At 49.9% G+C, this 18432-nt stretch overlaps 7 protein-coding genes across 7 annotated transcripts; 1 reads left to right on the plus strand and 6 right to left on the minus strand.

Annotated features, from left to right (window-relative positions):
- Positions 1 to 918: 918 nt before the first annotated feature.
- On the minus strand, positions 919 to 2110 carry pex20 (the record flags this gene model as incomplete). Its single annotated transcript, XM_056684416.1, has 3 exons — positions 919 to 1038; positions 1146 to 1934; positions 1997 to 2110. The coding sequence occupies 3 exons, from the start codon at positions 2108 to 2110 to the stop codon at positions 919 to 921; spliced, it is 1023 nt and encodes a 340-aa protein (XP_056548022.1).
- Positions 2111 to 2879: 769 nt separating this feature from the next.
- On the minus strand, positions 2880 to 3101 carry N7482_002292 (uncharacterized protein; the record flags this gene model as incomplete). Its single annotated transcript, XM_056684417.1, has 1 exon — positions 2880 to 3101. One exon carries the CDS (start codon positions 3099 to 3101, stop codon positions 2880 to 2882), a length of 222 nt encoding a protein of 73 aa, XP_056548023.1.
- Positions 3102 to 3868: 767 nt separating this feature from the next.
- On the minus strand, positions 3869 to 6312 carry N7482_002293 (putative POT peptide transporter; the record flags this gene model as incomplete). Its single annotated transcript, XM_056684418.1, has 14 exons — positions 3869 to 4246; positions 4309 to 4385; positions 4442 to 4563; positions 4627 to 4672; positions 4727 to 4818; positions 4876 to 4884; positions 4953 to 5142; positions 5205 to 5304; positions 5361 to 5400; positions 5455 to 5601; positions 5662 to 5772; positions 5834 to 5958; positions 6032 to 6087; positions 6144 to 6312. The coding sequence occupies 14 exons, from the start codon at positions 6310 to 6312 to the stop codon at positions 3869 to 3871; spliced, it is 1662 nt and encodes a 553-aa protein (XP_056548024.1).
- A 1277-nt stretch (positions 6313 to 7589) lies between these two features.
- sec13 (GTPase-activating protein SEC13) lies at positions 7590 to 8878 on the plus strand (the record flags this gene model as incomplete). The annotated part of the gene is made up of 6 exons (XM_056684419.1): positions 7590 to 7592; positions 7651 to 7695; positions 7796 to 7911; positions 7982 to 8012; positions 8079 to 8488; positions 8554 to 8878. 6 exons carry the CDS (start codon positions 7590 to 7592, stop codon positions 8876 to 8878), a joined length of 930 nt encoding a protein of 309 aa, XP_056548025.1.
- Positions 8879 to 9234: 356 nt separating this feature from the next.
- On the minus strand, positions 9235 to 10625 carry N7482_002295 (uncharacterized protein; the record flags this gene model as incomplete). Its single annotated transcript, XM_056684420.1, has 4 exons — positions 9235 to 9645; positions 9705 to 9802; positions 9862 to 10186; positions 10254 to 10625. The coding sequence occupies 4 exons, from the start codon at positions 10623 to 10625 to the stop codon at positions 9235 to 9237; spliced, it is 1206 nt and encodes a 401-aa protein (XP_056548026.1).
- Positions 10626 to 11090: 465 nt separating this feature from the next.
- Positions 11091 to 12920, minus strand: N7482_002296 (putative MFS myo-inositol transporter; the record flags this gene model as incomplete). Its single annotated transcript, XM_056684421.1, has 3 exons — positions 11091 to 12234; positions 12313 to 12609; positions 12679 to 12920. 3 exons carry the CDS (start codon positions 12918 to 12920, stop codon positions 11091 to 11093), a joined length of 1683 nt encoding a protein of 560 aa, XP_056548027.1.
- A 478-nt stretch (positions 12921 to 13398) lies between these two features.
- Positions 13399 to 15999, minus strand: N7482_002297 (putative AAA family ATPase GCN20; the record flags this gene model as incomplete). The annotated part of the gene is made up of 7 exons (XM_056684422.1): positions 13399 to 14219; positions 14274 to 14360; positions 14422 to 14595; positions 14648 to 14951; positions 15011 to 15091; positions 15153 to 15878; positions 15937 to 15999. 7 exons carry the CDS (start codon positions 15997 to 15999, stop codon positions 13399 to 13401), a joined length of 2256 nt encoding a protein of 751 aa, XP_056548028.1.
- Between the last annotated feature and the right edge of the window lie 2433 nt (positions 16000 to 18432).

The raw sequence follows: 18432 nt of genomic DNA on the forward strand, positions 1-18432 counted from the left end.
GAGTGCCAACCGTCGAGAACCAGCTCGCGATGTTGAAAGGATCACAGAGCTTTCGTCGCCTTTGATGGTGATCGAAGGAACGATCGTGATGGCGATGGCAACCAGGGTACGCTCGTTCCATACGAACTCGTCCTCGGGGTCCCGTATAGCTGAAATTGTAAATGACTGGAATTGCGAGGCTGTATGGAGTATTTGGTGCGTATGAAGGAGGAGCAGTGATTGTGAAAGAGGTTTGATTTGCTCGATCCTCCATGAGCGTTAAAGAGTGGTGACGGAGGGTGTGTGAAGGTTGCAGTGTGGTGTAGCTGTTTGACTATGATCTACGAAGTCAGAAAAGGAAGAGCAGGATAGACAAATGCAGTGCAAGCAGACTGTTCGATTGTGGGTATAATATAAATCCTTGCGAGACAACAGCGGCCAGGCAGACTATTTGTACTGGAAGACTTGAGTCAACCATCGTTTCCGGAGATCAATCAAATGCCAATCATGCTTGCAGTCCGAAAGGCTATTGAGTGCCACTGAAATACGCAATGGATGGTAATTAAGTGACTTAGTGGGTTGAATGGGTTGAATGAGGATGAGAACTGGCGAATCCCGATCATTCCAACAGCCTTCACAATATGATCACGCTACTCAGTGTGCCATTTCAGCCATTCTCGTGGTGTGTTCACCACGAGGAGATATCGTGCTCCCCCCGAAAACAGAAAGTCGGACGTTGCCGGTCCACCAAGCCGTGGCTGTGAATCCACCCCTCGTACAGTACATTGCTGTCCCCGGGTGCGGTCGGAGTAATCGGGTTGGTCCCCAGACGGGGCGACTCCTCTTCGGCGGTCGATAAAGACTGTGAAGCAAGCTCTGGCGGATTGTCTGGCCAAGGCAAGGGTGGTCAGGTTCTGTGCTGGTGCTTGGTCCGTGATACTAGGCCCTGCTAGCATGGGTGGAAAAGGTAGGCTCCTTACTAGTGCTGTCGGACGAGATGGCGGGATCCGGGGACAGACCCGGGTAATATCGTCCGCCGGGATGGAGGGACTGCGCCGTCTGCCACCGATATTAATTAGCACGAACAAAAGCCCGCACAGATTGATATAATGATACCGGCATTTCTGTCGCGCTTGACAGCCAAACCGTTACGGGTTGCTACTGACTTCGCGGAACTCATCTCCTTCCACCTCCACTTCACGATCACGAATGCGACGCATCAGGGCAAGGAAACTGCTTTGTTGGAACTTCTGGCTTTGGTCATGGCGGACGCTATCGAGAAGTTGTCCGGCGGTCTGAGCAAGAGCGTCCGCGTCGCGAGTTCGCGTAAGCGGATCTTCCTGCTCCGTTTGAGTGATTGTGTCGGATCCGATTCTAATGTCTTCATGCACTTGCTCGATAGGGTCCAGTCGGGCGGTTTCCTCATGTGCGAGCATTTCGGTCTCGGGGATGACCTCGGCTCCTTGTAGCTCCTCCATATCGGCTCGAGCCTGCTCGAACGCTGCCTGGAAAGCAGACTCGTCAAATTGTTCTGTTGGTGCGACATTCGCCACGGGTGCTTGCTGTGGGACTTGGTGGGCATTCATCGGGGCATTATACATCGGGTAGCTAGGTGCAAAGGCAGGTTGATGTGCGCGAATTGCCGTTTGCTGGGGCTGTACATGGTGCGCGGGGCCTCGCTGCTGTTGGCTTATAAATTCATTATGCCATCCTGCTTGGGCTGGCGCAATAGATGGTGCTTGTAGTTGAGGTGGCGACGGGCTGGAGATATGTAGATTCTGGAAGTCTGACGCCCAGCTAGGGCCTGGGTGGGCAGCAGCCGGACGCTGCACTGGAGCTCCAAAATGAGCTGGGTGTTGTAGATCTGGCAATCCCGCTGGGCCTGCGAGGTTGGCTTCGAACGCAGCAAATTCCGGGTCCAGCATGCCATCTCGAGGGCTTTGTGATCGGAATCCCTGAGAAGCATGACATTAATATCCAGATACATTTAGAGCACGAACATCGTTTGTCAACTTACCTGCGCCGACGATTGTCTGGAAACTAACCGGTCCTGCTGCAGGGTCCGATCAACGGCAGCATGCTTCTGGAAGTTCTGCAGCGCATTCGATGGGCCACAAAGTGCATCACCCATGCTGTCGCTTCGATGAAGTCAATATGCAAAAAGGCTACGGCTCAAGCAACGGGGTATCTCAGAACTGCTAGAAAAGAACCCTATTAACAAGACGCTGTAGATAGGAAATGCAAAGGATCTATGAAGGCCATAGAAGAGGAGTTACGATGAAAGACCGCGGAGAACCGTGGGGTTGCCGATAGACCGAGGCACGTGTCCGGAACGTGACCCGGATGAGTCAGCGCGATAAGATAAGCAAGCGGCCAGGTCGGCTCAGGCCATTTTTTATCGGCGCTCATCCATAAGTTTTTCCGTCCCCACATGACCTGAGCCGACCCACTTTCCTAGTATGAAGACAGATGGGCTGAGCCGAACGTGAGAACAGGCTGAGCCGAATAGTTATACTACTACTGAGATTACCTAGGCTACTAGTAGGTCTAGAGCTAGAGATCTTTACGAAAAAGCTAGTTCACTAGTTATATCTGACCTTTTTGAGGATATTATCGTGAAGTAGAAGGGGTATTATTAGAATAACTAGCCTAATCTCTCTTCTTCTTTTGAGAAAAGATACAAAGACTATTAAGTCAAGAGGGGCTTCGTTGGAGTGATCTTGCTTAGTATCAAGGGCGGTGCTGCGACCGGAACCGAAGTCCTATTGGTAGCGTACAAGCTATCCTGTCAAGTGGTAAAGAAGATGATATTCATATCTAGGCGGACAACCACTACCTAAACTACCGTATCACTTTTAGCAGTGACACAAAACTGGGGATCCACAGGGGGCGATGCAAACTCAGTTCGCGTCCACCGCAGTTCTGGAAGCGCGCAGCTTCTGGCGGCCACGCCAATCCTCACCCTCGTTGGCGCTGTAAAGGATATCTGTGCGCGGTTCCTGGCTTTCGCCAGGGTCATCTCTCTTCCGCAGAGACATGGTGCAAGAGGAGCGTGATGAGATGGGCGTGAGATGGGGAGTGCGTGAAGAGATGGAATGGTGAAAGATATGGGTGAACGACATGGAGGTGTAAAGTGAAGGATGAAGGATGAGCGTGAGAGGTAGAAAAAGTGAGTCGAATCATAACCCGAAGGTACCTGGATCGAAACCAGGGTTTGCTACCATGTACGCTACCACCTAGCTAGTTTCCAGTTAATCAGCCATGTTGGCAAGTAAGTTACTCTAGCCCCTTCCTAGCTATCGTCCAGAGGCTGATAATTTTATAGTAATGGAAAAACACTGTCAGTAGCGATAAAAAATTAATTTCCTCTCTACTTCACTGCAAATTGTTCGCCTCTAATTCATTCTTGCTCACAATTACGAACAGGACGCTTGCGCTACACCCGTGGTTAACAACTCATAAGCAGTTGAAACCGGAAGAAAGAATCGCAAGTGGTGTTACAGAGGTTTGTGCCTGACAGCTTCTTTGTGGTATCTAGGGTTAATGCTTGTTAGGAACTTATTCGATGCTCTGTCGGGTGGGAACATATTACTGACATCATTGCCGATTCGAACAAGCCTTTGCAGCGGCAGATGGGGGAGTCAGTAGTATAATATAGACATGCGTGCATCATCACTTTTGCTCATTCTATATCCTTCATTGAACTCACACCCCGAAAACACAATAATTCTCGTTTTGCGACATGTATATGGAAGTTGCTCTATTAGAACTGAAATATGAAATAATGTTCTAAATCGAGCACATTGAAGAGTTAGAGAAAAGCCGTATCAGACGACGCATCTAGGCTTCAAAGATCCTTTTACCTATTTTTAGCACTCGGGAAACCTTTCTAAGCCTTCTCGGTTGTCTGCGTCTGCTGCACCGTCTCGCTTAGAGAGGTAGAGTCCCCCTCTTCGCTATTGAGCATGTTCATCTTCTCCTCTAACTTGTTGTACTTCCCAAAGGCGAGCAGGAACAAGACGGCCGTGACGAGCATGACGCCGCTCAATGAGGCGTATTCTACGAGGACCTTGGGGTCTTTTGAGACGGGTGAGAGTGTGATACCCAGTATCGAACCGATGGTGCAGGTGAGGAGGAAGAGAGATGATACAATGCTGCGCATGGACTTGGGCGCTTTGGTGTATGCGTACTCCATGCCGGCGACGTAGGCGAGAACTTCGGAAAGGGCGGTCAATGTATAGATGGGGACTTGCAGGAAGACGCTAACCTGTGGCTTTTGTTAGGATCTCATTGGGATGAGCAAGACTTGTTGAAGAAAAAGTTTCTTACATCGTTTGGCGTTCGTCCGCCGTTGCTGCAAGATCCGCTGAGAGGATGGTCGTAACACGGAGGTGATCGGTAAATCACTGCGACCTGGGTCAGCAGGCAATGAAAGAGTGAGTTGAAACAGTAAACTACTAACAGTCTTGAATCCCTGCGGAATATCCAATGGCACAGGCCATCACCAGGAAACCGGCGGTGATTCGACTGATCGGTTTAAACTTGAAGTGAAATCGTCGCAGGGTTGGGTAGACGATCTTCTCCCTAGAGAATGTCTTAGTTTGCAGGTCTAAAATTAAATATAAGGCAGCCTAGAAATATGCGTACATGGTTGGAAGAAAGGTCAAAACCATGACTGGATTGAAGCATCCCACTATAGGTCTCAATTAGTACTCTCAAAATGAGGAAGGACCACCAGTTGAAATACTCATGTCATTCGGAATCCCGTAGGTTTTCATGGTTGCTGCCTGGCTAACCAGGTTGCTGTTGGTCTGTCCGTAGCAAACCCAGAAAATAGGACTGCAATCCAGCTTAGTCTGCTGCAATCCAAGTCTTTGACGTGCAGTGGAGACTTACAACACACAACTGATGAAAAGCGTGAAAATCTGTCAGTGCGCAAATTCGGAAGTCTCGTGTTGCTTCGGATAACTCACAAAACAGAACATGCGACGAGTGCTCGTTTCAATTCCTCAACAAACGCATCGTCCCAGGGAACGGTATGTTCGGGGTGAGTTTGTGCCAAGACCGACGGTTTTGCAGCATCGAGATTGCAGCCTCTCTTGAGACCGATCCAGAAGACTCGCACTGCTTTGATTAGAACTGAGCCATTTGGCTTTTGGACAACTAGAAATAATCAGCAAGTAACACCCATTACGTGAAGGATGGAAGGCGGATTCGTCGCTTACTATATCTTCCTCGGCCCACGACCAATGCGCCGACTGGTAAGACCCAGAAGCAGAGTGGTAGGAGGAAGGCAGCCCAGAATGAAACTTTCAACTCTAACCACTAAATCGCATGTTTTTCAGTACATCAGGGCAAGATATAGACATGGACGCACGTACAGATGCCGGTATCACGGAGAGGGACCCAATATTAATAACCCTTGGACAAGGTCAATGTAATGTTTTTCGTAAACCGCGATCAATAGCCACTGACCAGTAGTAACGACCATAAATAGTCTGAATTGTGACGTTGGGGTCTACAATGACATTTTCTCCACTTCCCAGAGTCTTGATCCGGAGAGGTTTCCTCGAGTACTGCTCAGCGATCAGGGGAGCAACATTGCTCTTGATCCCTCCAAAGCTATAACAGAAAGTCAGCGCGATGGAATATTAAAATCTCGAGTCATAAAGGATCACTGACCCCAAGCCAATCAAGAGCAATGCAACGATGAGGCCCGGTAGACCGGCACCGTGCTCAAGACTTGTAGGGAAAGAAGTGACGAAAAGAATCAAGACACCACAACTCGCGACCCTGTTATGTTTGTCAGATATGTTCCCTTCTGCATGCCTACTGGGAAACGGGGACTTGTTACCCGGTCCCTAGACAGATTGTCCAAAACCGGCCAAGCAAGCTGTCCGCTACGATAGCTCCCAGTATAGGCGCCATATAGCACCAGCCGGTAAAGAAGTAGTTGATACCAGTCGCAACTCCTTGTCCCTGTTGAGCGCGTGTCAGTGCCAAAATCGGTTCGTTTTTGAAGCTGCCGTTCCACAGCCATGTCCAAACTTACTTTACCCAAAGCTCCTGGCCGTAATGGGTCATCCTGAGCATTTTCTATATAGTTCTCTATATATGTTCGGTTATTGTTATTGCTTTCGTCAGATGTTCGTCAAAGAGCTTACGCATAGGAGCCGTGATGCATCGGTAGGTAAAACGCTCGGCTAGCTCTGCCACGGCAACTAAGAATATTGTCGAGGGGATCTCATCGCAGACACGTCTGAGGTTTTCCGCTTCCCATTCTGTGGGCGTGGTAAGATCATTATCACCGCGTCTCTCTTCTGAGAGGGCCATGATCTGCAGATGCTTTTGTCCTTGTCGTTCTGATCACTCGCGAGTTCACATGCACAATGAAGGGCCGCAAAGAATCTTAGTACGGAGGGAGAAAAGCCCGACAGAGAAACAGCAACAGGAGACCGACTGAGTCATGTGGTGGGTACAACGAATGCAGACAACTGTGGGTAAAGTCCAGCGTGACTCCTCTTTGCTGGGCTTAGCGGACGCCATTGGGCAAGCAACTTCTTATCCCAGTCGTGGACACGTCGGATATGTTCCACCGCTGGAAGTTAGCTCAGGCGCTAGGGAGGCATGACGTGTTCCCATTGGGGGTTGACTCCTAGTATACAGGGGACTACCCCTAAACTACTACACGCGCTGCATGATCAACAATATCAACCACATTAAACCTTTTGACGCGTTTTCTCTGCCTATAGCCTTCTTACACTACACACGCACCCACTGAGACGATGCCGAGAGGCCGTTGGGGGCCAAGCTTAGCTCGAAACGCGCTCGCGTATCTGCGAGCTAAAATATACCTACAATTTGGGTGCAAAAGGGCTTCATAAAGGGAGATTATTGAGAGGGAAGGGTTGTATACTAAATACTAGAGAGAAATAGAAAATTGGAGGTTTCTGCTCGCAGAAATATTAGTAATCTGGTAGGGCCGAAGTAGAGGGTATGGATACTTATGGACCGCACTGTATATACTTAACTAACTATACCGACGTTAACCAATTTCTTGTAGTAAAAGAGTCGGTATAGAGGACCAAATTAGTTAGTAACTTGTTAATATTGTTTTATTTGGCGTTTAGTAGATATAGATAGTATAGATACATATATATCCTCCTTTTAGTACCTATAGGATCCTCTACTGTAGTTCTTCGGTCGCGGATAGATATATCCCCCTTACTCCCTTCGTGATTAGTGGATCGTTAGCTATATAGAAATTAAGATTAACTAGCCTATCAATCGCTAGATCACTGGTAGCAATCCAGCAAAGTTGTTTCTCATTATTAGCTATAGTGGTAAAGCTAAGAACTAGTTACCTAGCAGTCTTGAATTTTTCAAATCCATTATGAGAACTGGGGATATTTACTACACTAAGCCTAACTAGGTAATGAAAATAAAATGGGCTGAGGGATGCTTTTGCTTATCGGGCTTATCATCACGTTATATGGCTGAGCCGACCGTGAAACAGGCTAAGCTGTCCCCTCCGCCTTGGCCGTCGAAGCTCCCCTCGACCGACCAGTTCCTCTTCTGCGATTTCTGTTTCCCCACGGGGTCCCGACAAAATGGTACGCTATGTCTCTGTCATTCAGCTCAATCTTTGCTTTGCTGACTTGTGGTGTCTAGGCGGCCACTCAGGTGATTTCGAACTCGGGCCACGAAGACATGATTGTACGTACGGGGTTCACCTGGGGAGGCTTCAATTGGCGTCACTAGAGCTTCCCGCAGAGATCGTATGCAACTGGACTGACGCATGGGACTCAAAATATAGCACGACGCTGGCTTGGATTATTATGGCCGCAGGCTGGCGACCTGCTCATCTGATAAGACGATTAAGATCTTCGAGATTGAAGGAGAATCACACCGCCTGGTGGAGACCCTGAAGGGGTAAGAGTGTCAACCTGGATAATGAAATAGAGAAATAGTCTGGTCGCTGACTCGAGAACGATCTCAACAGCCATGAAGGCGCAGTGTGGTGTGTCGCATGGGTGAGTGGGATGCGCGAACCGACCCTTGTGTGGGACGAGCTGACCATTGCGATTGTTTCCCTCTAGGCGCACCCCAAATTTGGCACGATTCTGGCCTCTTCCTCATATGATGGCAAGGTCTTGATCTGGCGCGAACAACCTCAGACTGCAACTTCCCCCGCCGGTGGCAGCACTTGGACCAAGGTCTTCGACTTCTCCCTTCACACCGCTTCTGTGAATATGGTATCTTGGGCCCCTCATGAGAGCGGATGCCTCCTTGCCTGCGCCTCATCCGACGGTCATGTCAGCGTGCTTGAGTTCCGGGACAACAATTGGACCCACCAGACGTTCCACGCTCACGGGATGGGTGTGAACTCGATCAGCTGGGCTCCCGCGGCCTTCGCAGGCAGCTTGATCAGCTCGAACCCTGGACCCGGCCAGCAGAGACGGGTTGTGACTGGTGGAAGTGACAATCTAATCAAGATTTGGGACTACAAGTATGTCTCCTGTGGTGATACATACGGCGCATACTGGGCGGCTGTGCTAACTATTATACCTACAGCGTCGAATCTAAGACCTACAACCTCACTCAGACCCTGGAGGGCCACTCGGACTGGGTCCGGGATGTGGCCTGGTCGCCCAGCATTCTGTCTAAATCGTACATCGCCTCGGCCTCGCAGGACAAAACCGTTCGCATCTGGACGTCCGACGCTTCCAACCCCGGCCAGTGGACCAGTCAAACACTCGAGTTTGATACCGTTCTGTGGCGCGTCAGCTGGAGTCTGAGCGGCAACATTCTTGCCGTCAGCGGTGGTGATAACAAGGTTACCTTATGGAAGGAGAACCTGAAGGGCCACTGGGAGAAGGTGAAGGACATCGAGGAGTAGTCGATTTTCTCGTATTTATTCCCTCTGTCGTCGCATAATTCATGTCAAGATTTCTATTGCTATAAACCCAAGAACCTTTCTCCAGACCTTTCACGGCTTCCTAGATTCGGTGGCATTTTCCAGATCGAGTTTCGACGACCAAGGATATCTAGGCTATCAGCTAGCTTTATTATTGCCCATTTTGATACTAATTCCATTGTCCATCTGAAATAACGAAATGCACAGTGCCAATGGATTTGTTTTGCAGAGATATATGCGATTTAAAAAGCCTATACCAATATAATATACCCTGAAACGCTGGGTAAATACAGACCATATCCTCCACCGTAAATACCTTTGACGCCCCGCGAGGCTTTTTACAAGTCCCAGAAGAGGAAAGGGCCTCTACCACTGGCATCCATGTTCTTCAGGTCCATCCACCGTCCCAGCATGACCCGCCCGCCAGGCAGGATCACACCCTCATACCCATGGACCCAGTTAGAGCTGGCGTCCGAGCCCGCATCGTCATTTGCTTCCTCTTCATCACTTTCATCAGGCTGTTTGCAGATCGCGAAACAAATGCGTGTCCAGCCTGGGAACCCGCCATAAGGATTGGCTATTGCCTCGGTAAATCCAAATACCGGATTATTTGCAGGATCGCCACCGAGGGTCGACTGTACACCTTCGAGATATATGCGGTTTACTTCGTCGTCTCCGAATTGGGGGATGAATTTGCTGCATTCTTCGGGCCAAAATGGTTCGCCTGGTTTGGTGTGAATGTCCAAGGTCTGAAGGTGTCAGTTTTATGGGCATCACAAGTGGTGCAGCGTTGAAGAAAGATCTTTACCATAATGTCAACTTGGCTCAAATGAGCTCCTCGAAGATCAGCGCAACTCTGTTGGTCTTCAAAGTCCTTTCTTGTGGTTGGCATGGGATGCAGGCATGCTGTACCAGGAGCAATGTTAGGTTTGTTGAGACGGATTTTTCCAGGTCTGTCACCTTACAATAGTACCCGAGCCAGGAAACACTTAGGCTTGCTCCATTATCGACATTCGCGTTTCGTGCTTGGGGCCGGTGGTCTTCAGGTAACCGCGCGAAGGAGTCATGGAAGGACTGCTCGGCGTTATTCACGATGTGGCGCTGCCAAAAGCTGCGCATGTGTAGCAATGTGGCAAGATCGAGTCTCTTGTGGTCAATGAACGGACCTCGCAGTTCCATTCCATGGGAATAGACTATCCCTATGTCATATTCGGATCGACTGCATTTGTTCTTAATCGCTGGCGCTTTTTTATCCGGAGGATCAATGGTGAGGGCCAGGGTGGTTAGGCACTAAAGACAAGTCAAGGGTTGCAGTGAGACAAGTCCCGTATTATTCATAGGGAAGTGCAAAACTGACAAGTTGGACTGTGCAGAACAGTTCTGATGGATTCTCCCTCTTTGGATGTTCCAGGAGTTCACTTTCCGTCAGGATCTCCTGGATTCGCTCATAGGTCTTGGAGGTATCAGGGTTCACAGGCAGGATGAGAGACTCGATGAGCATTTGCTGAAGGACCTCGAGCCAGAAGGTTTGATGCTCACTCTTCTCCTGGTTGAAATCAATCGTCTGCGGAAGCACGATTGCCCGAATTTGATATTCGGTCTTGAGCTCTGCGTTGGTTCGCCCCGCGGGGATGTCGAACTTGTCGCCAAATCGAGCCCGCCAGAGCGCGGAGTCGGGCGCCAGGACTCTATCTCTGATTTCCCTGCAGACCAGGTTGAGGCTCCTCATGTCACGGTCGGCGGGAAGGAGAGTTGCGATGTGCTGGAGAACCTGTGGTGATCTGGGTTAGGCGACAGGTCCCTGATCATATCTCAAGAAGCTTGCATCACCTCATTTGGAAGACTCAAAAGTGGACTTCTCGCGGGAGATCCCGCCTCCAATCCCATCGCCGTGCGACTCATAGGCTGCATGTCAATGGTCTGTCTGTAAGGCATCATTCTGATCGCGTATATACACGCCAAGTTGCGATATAGAGGGGTAGACCGCAGGGTCAGTAAGAGATGACTAGTTCGCAATGATGATGTTGTGTCGTGAAAGTCAAAGGACGCTAAAGTTCACGATCCGAGCCAGATCCGTCTGTCTTAGTGAATTTCAAAGTTCAAGGATAATGTGACGTGAGGTTGAGGATGACATGAAGAAAGATGTCTCTATGGCGGCAGTTCTATATCATTTGATTTGGTGGTATCGTGTTGTCTATTCTTGCTGAGCATCGGCCCTACGACGCAGGCTTTCCTCCACACCCCACCCATCGGCCAAAAGGCCTTTGACGTCTTCGAGGCCCATTCCACTCATTTCTGGGTAGATTGCACGCACTGCCACCCATCCGATGGCACACACAAGCGCGTAGACGGCGAATGTCCAAGTTGGGGACATCCACTTCATCATGGGAAGGAAGGTGAGTCCGACAAGGAAGTTTGATCCCCAGTTCGTCGCAGTAGCCAGGCCTGATCCCAAGGAGCGCACATTTAGGGGAAACAACTCCGATTGTTGCCAGGGTACATTGCCGAGTCCGAATGCGTAGGCCGCGGTGTAGATGGTCAAGCAGAGCAGAATCATCAAGGGGTAGAATGCTCCCTGCTTATCGGGTGCGTCTCGATGGCGCGAAGGGGGCTGAGGATCCCAGGACACATCCAATGAGGAGAATGAGAGAGCACAGAAGGCCAGTGCAACAACCATCACTGGTATCGAATAGAGTAGAATGCGCCTTCGTCCAATCCTATCAATCAGTCCGAAAGCAACTAGGGTGAACAGGAAGTTGGTCACCGCCACAGTTAGAGAAGTCAACGTCGGCGACGAAAAAGAAAGGGCTGTAAAAATGATCCCAGAAAAGTACATCAGGCTATTGAAGCCACACAATTGCTGGAGACCCTGGAGCATCATGGCGATTGTCAAGGCCCGGCGATTGCCGCCATTATGGAAAAGATCACGCGCCCGCTGGGAGGCATCGTAGAGCCACTGTGGTTGAGTGCCTGGAACTTTGCTCGGTCCCAGCTCCAGTGCCTCCTCGGCAATCTCTCCTTTGATGTCGCGCATGACTCGGCGGACGACCCGGTCACAGCCTGGGCAGTCCTGGTATATCCGTGTCAAAACGACCACTGCCTGGTTATCGAAACCAGCCTGCACGAGCCATCGAGGAGTTTCTGGTAAAATCATAAGGACCGCAAACTGCAGAAACGCCGGTGCCGCTCCGAGACCAACGATCCAGCGCCAGCCTCCAGTAGTTCGGGAAAAGAGCCAGCCGATGACGTATGCAACGACTTGACCACCGGTAATCAACAGGCTCAGGATTGTAACCAGCCGCCCTCTTATATGTGAAGGTGCCACCTCTGAAATATACCTGTAAAAAGCCATTATCAATTAATAAGCTGTTCCGTTCCAAAGTGTTCCTCCAGTTGTAAAGACAAGATTGACTTACAATGGAGTCACAGCACTCGCGCTGCCAACCGCGAGACCAACAATGCTGCGACCCACAATCATCCCCCAGACCTGGCTTGTAGAGGCCTGGATCAGTGCACCAACAGCAAATAAGACATCAGCGACGAGGATAACGCGACGACGGCCACACTTGTCTGCCAGAACGCCAGTGAAGGGGCTGGCTATCAAAGCAAACAAGCTAGTACATGATGTAATGAGGCTCTCGTCAAGGGTCGTCAGCGGGCGATTGGAGAGATCAAAGCCAATGGTCACGAGTGTGGAGGAGATGACACCAGTGCTGTGAGATGAATGAATCGTCAGTCAAGATCTTGTGCGACATAACTGGCTGACCATAGTGACCACGGACTCATAACCAAACAATAGGCCACTTAGACCGGCCGAAAAGGTCAAGATCCATATGAACCACCCTCCGGAGTATCTGAGTTCGGATGCGGGAATCTCGTCATCGGCCTCGTAGTCGGGAGAGGCGCCGGTCGGTGCGAGGAGCGGCTCATGTGGGCCGGACTGGTCTGCCTCCTCCCTTGGAATCATATCTTGGAGCTCTGCTTCGTCTGTATTGTCATCTGCTGGTGTTCCATCTATCGGCATCTGGGAGAGGAGGGTTGTAGGTGGCAGGGGAGAGATCTGGGGTTCCGCGATAAGTCGATAAGTCGATAAGTCGTCGATAGCGGGAGCACTGGACCCACCCGCAGAGGTACGAGGTTACGGTCGGCTCAGGCCATAACGTGATGATAAGACAGATAAGCAATAGTATCCCTCAGCCCATTTTTGTATACTTTCCCTATAGTAGTTGCTAACTATGTGTAAGGGTGTGTAATAGGTACGTTTAGTAAGTGGGTCAGCTCAGCTCACAGGGGGCCGGGAAAACTTACGGATGAGCGCTGATAAAAAATGGGCTGAGCCAACATGTACTCCGTAGTCTCCACCCACAGTCACACGACTTACGTGGAGAATTTACTGCTCCTAAACTAGACAGATTCAAGTGTTTCTGGGATTAATTATACATCATATGGAGGGGCCATTTGGACCATATCCATATACGCTTCAATTGATCTGATTTTTAAGCTTAGTGCTTGGCCACAACACCAGCCGCGTCAGCCTGTGCGGTGATCATCTTCTTGTATGCCTTAACATCGCCATCAAACTTATGCACAGTACCCTTGTCGCAGACCCAGAGACTCTTGCATACATTCTGCAGCATGGTCACGTCGTGAGAGACCATCACAACACCACCGTCGAACCTCTGAAGAGCCTCAGAGAGCGCATCCATACCCTCAATATCCAAGTGGTTAGAAGGCTCGTCCAGAACAAGAATGTGCGGATTGGTCAGCGACAAGCATGCGAATGCAACACGAGATTTCTGACCACCGGACAGAGACTCCATGCGCTGAAGACCGGTCATACCGGTGATACCAAATGCACCCAGGTGTCTCCGGTACTCCTCGTCGCTCTTGCCGGGGTAAGTCTTTGCCATAAAGCTCACGGCGCTGGTGGTCAGGTCCAAAGCATCCACATGGTGCTGCGCAAAGAATCCAATGCGTAGTCTCGAATGTGCTGAGATCAAGCCCTTTGTGGGCTGCAGTTGGTTGGTGAGGAGCTTCAGCACGGTAGTCTTACCAGCACCGTTCGGCCCCACAATACCAATACGTGAATCCAGCTGGACGTCGAGATCAACATCTTTAAGAAGAGGCTTGTCCGTGGTGTATCCGAAGCAAACATCGGACATCTGGACAATGGGTGGCGAAAGCTTCTCGACTTCAGGGAACTGGAAGTGCACGACATACTCGCTCTCCGGGGCCTCGAGAACAGGCATACGCTCGAGCTTCTTGATTCTGGACTGAGCTTCCGAAGATTTGGCCGCGTTGTAACGGAATTTGTCAATGAAGGCTGGAATAAACAGTTAGTGTGCGAAAGAAATATAATGAACAAAATGAGACCAACCTTGAAGATGAGCCCTCTCGGCCATTTGCTTCTCATACTCGCGCTTAGCATTCTTCCTCCGCTCTTCCTTGGTAGCGTAGAACGATTCTTAAAGAAGGGGGGGGAATAGTTAGCAAAGTATAAAAGCTTCCCACAGGAATTAACATACCGAAGTTAGCACCCTTGTAGTAATCCAATCGCTCTGAGTGCTGGTGAACAATATCGGTGGCAACTTCGTTCAAGAATGCACGATCGTGAGAAACAACGAGGACAGTACTAGGATATCCCTGGAGATAGTTCGCCAAGAAGGTAATAGACGGAACGTCCAACATGTTCGACGGCTCTGCGTCGACTTAGCAAAGGTTATTTTTCAAGTGAAAGGGGTGATCACCAACCATCAAGAAGCAACAGGTCAGGCTCGCAGAACAGGGCTCGGGCCAGGGCCAAACGCATTCGCCAACCACCAGAGAATGTCTTGGTGGAGTACTGTTGTCTCTCGGGAGAGAAACCAAGACCAGCCAAAATGGTGGCAGCCCGAGACTCAGCCTTGTCGGACTCCATCTCAGAGAGCTTGGAATGAATGTCGCTCAGAGTAATATCCAGACCCTCCCTTTCGTGGTCCAGTCTGGCAGCATCCTTGGATGTATCCGCCAGTTGAGATCGTTCTTCTTCAATAGCAGTCAGCTGCTTAGTTATTTTCTGTGGAAGATATCCTGTTAGCAAGAGGCGCCAGTGCGTATAGTGAGGGTGAGACTAACTTCCTGTTCCGCGAGAAGATGCTTCCGCCATACGTCCGCATCCAGGACCGCTTGGATTGCCGGAGTATCATCACCCGTAATCTGGTGAGAATCGTTAGCTACAGATCATTCATCTTGTGAGGGGGTGGATGAATAAAGGTACCTCTTGCTCGACATGAAGAATCGAAATATGACTCGGAATGGCGACCTCTCTGCGACTGAGAGCCCGCAGCAGAGTAGATTTACCGATACCGTTCTGACCCACAAGACCATAGCGACGACCATAAGCAAGAGTCAATGCAGCGTCCGTCAGGATGCGCTGGCCGCTGATAGAAATGTCGATATTGTCCAGCTTGATGTCCTTGCTCTTGGACTGTGAGTCTGAGCCCAACTGTAGAGGGTTGACGGCCATGAAGAACTCTTCGTAAGACATAGCCTCATCCGGCTGGTTGAGCAGACGGGATGCCTCATATTGAACCGTCTTCATCTGCTTCTTCTCTTGCTTAACCCGAATCTTGCGCTCGGCCTTTTCAAGCTTCTTCTTGTCCACACGCGACTCCACCTTCCTAGCATTGGCAGATTCCAAGTCCACATTTGTACCGGTCAGACCCAGCGTGGAAGACATATTCCGCTGGGAGCCCACATTGATGGCCTGGTCCAGTTTCTTTGCTGTCAGAGGCATTTGCCTCCGTTCTGCATCCACACCATTTGCTGAGCTCAGGGACGTAATGAACTTTTCTACCAGGTTGCTGATCGCGTCACGGTTCTGGGAGGAGAAATCTCCAGAGGCGGATATCAGCAGCTCCGTCACCGACTCTGCAGCTTCCAGTAATGGCGAGGGGGCATTGGCATCCTCAACATAGAGGTTGGAAGCATGAGTGAGGTATCCCTATCCCTCGTTAGCTTTGCTTCCAAAGTTTTCTTCAGGCAGAGCATCTCGAACACACCACAGAGTACTCCGAGATGACATGGTCCAGGCCAGGGATCTGGGCCTGGAGTTCTGCCTCCATTGCGCTTTTCAGATGAGTTGATCACAGGTCGATCCAGTCAAATGTACAGTGGCTTGGGGTGGATCGACGAGTCGAGCCTGCAATGACGTCCTCGTGGTCCGGGGTAATTCGGCCGCAAACCACAGAGGGGTGTTTTTCAGGTGGGTTATCGATAAGGTCACATGACCATGGCGAAAAGTATCTCTCATAGTTAGCAGCTTCCCGCTGACAGACAACCTCATCACTTGGTCTTGTACGACCTTTGCTACTAGTTGTTTGTGTGTAGCTCCGATGGTAGCGTTTTTCTTCTGATGATTGGGTTTCTGATTACTAGCTAATTGGGATACCCAAAAAGTTACGCATTTACAAATCTACTGATTAGCGTTATCTTCTACAATTACACAGTATTTCCAGTAGTCGAAAGAGAGAAGACTCCAAAGCATTAAGATTCGAAGGCTAGTTTGATCGTTATCAGATGGTTTTTAAATCTCAATGGGGCGTTTGCTTCAGTCGGACCTGCAGGACACAAGCGCCAGATCACCCGGTAGTTACACAGCTAACAGATGCCAAAGTAAGGATAGCCCCCTGGCCGAGATGTTATAAAATGACCTAGATGAAAAGTTGACGACTTCACGCTACTTCATTCTCGTCCAACTTAGACTTTCTGGTTCATTTCAGCCTCCCGATTCCTGACGTGGGCTCTAGTCACCAGTATCTACTCAGTCATGCACTCTCTATTTGGAGACCAGCCGGAGGCCATTGAGACATTTTAGTTGCAGCTGAAAATACGAGGTGCTGGGTTGAATATCTCTGCGGTTGTCCACCTCAACTTTATGCACTGGTATCACAGCTCCGAAAGGACTCCTTCCATAAAAAGATACCGTTTGAAGACTAGGTGTAATTTATTGATTTTATAGTAGCAATGGGCTTCCTCTCCCCTCCTCAACAACAACTATCCGATGTGCGGCCAAGACATCCTTAACTCTAAATTAATGATATAGCCAAAAGATCAGTGTCATCCACAGCCCGGAGACACAACGGCAGATATTGTGATAAAACCAAGCTCAAATATAAATCAAAAGCTAGATTACTCATTTTGGTGGCCCGCGGTGCAACTCTTTGTATTCTGATTTCAATCATCATAGCCCCGTTGACAGGTCTCCGTGGGGTTTCCTGGCTGGTTATCGTTCGGGTTCAGTAGTCCAGAATGTGATGATTTTCAACCTTGGCACTCGATCCTATCACTCTGTCACGTTCTAAATCTGTTTACATTTACCACCATAGGTGATTTAAGTCGACAGAAAGTCAAATAATACCATAGAAATCTTTTCAAGGTCAAAGATGATGCAGGGGGTATCTCGTTGCGGTCTGCAGTTGGCATGCAGGCGAGACCGACGCAACGAATATCGTCAGCGTGGTTAACAAGCCCACGACAGGCCGATGGCAATGGATCATCAGAAATGGTCCAGACCCCGGCAAATGGCGATGTTCGGTGTTCGAACCATAACCTTGAGAAGATGACAAAAAATGCGAACATGTCAACCGCGCGCGTGAGAGGGTGGGGTAAGCCACGGCCATTTAACCGAAGGAGAACCTGCCAATGAACCTCTATATTGGGCACTTTCATTGACCGCAAGGGGATGGATGCTTGGCCGTGCCGATCGCAAGCGTTCGGGGGTTCGGTCTCCGGCCGCAGTGACCGGCCTTAGCCATGTCCAGGGACAGAACTGCACGATGTTCACAAATTTTCATCTGCAATTTCGCATTTCCAAGATTTTTCGAGTGGTACGCTATTTATCGGAGTAAGCTAACCCTCCACCGGTCTAGGTAGGCGGCACAAAATCGGCAGTAAGAACCGATTGTCGTTTGCATTCGACCCACGGGGATTTCCTTTTCATTACAGGGTGGAGAGGGATGACGGTATAGATCGGGGTTTTGTCAAACCTCGTTGCTTCCTTGGAGCTTCCAGGCCTGAACTTGCTCAGGTTCTTTTTCTCATGAAACATCCCCCCTGGGTGGTTTGGGGGTTGGGTGGGGAGCAAAACAAAACAAAAGAAAACAAAAGAAAAGAAAACAAAACAAATCGGTCAACCCGTGCGCGGCGGGACGTAAAGATCAGCACGTCCGAAAGGAATAGATCGTGAGTGGATGTTAGGTACCTCTGGAAGGAGCAAGCAGAATCCCTATCACGGGCATGTTCGGTTAAGCTGATGATCAGCATGGCCGCCGACCGTAGCCTCGTTCTCGTTCGTTCCCTCCATGCGGTGTGTTTGGAAGGCCGGACGGCGTATCAGTACCAGAGTTGGGGATTGGACGACAAGTGTTTCAGAACAACATATGGCCTGCAGCCCCCGACCAGCGCAGCAAGAAAGAAGGTCTGACATCCGTCATCCAAGCAGCGTAGCCACGCATGGCTGGCAGGACAAGACAGGATAGGACCTCCACCAGCTCAGC

Source organism: Penicillium canariense, assembly GCF_028826845.1.
Source record: "Penicillium canariense strain IBT 26290 chromosome Unknown utg000001l_segment0_segment0, whole genome shotgun sequence".
In the NCBI taxonomy this organism is placed as follows: domain Eukaryota; kingdom Fungi; phylum Ascomycota; class Eurotiomycetes; order Eurotiales; family Aspergillaceae; genus Penicillium; species Penicillium canariense.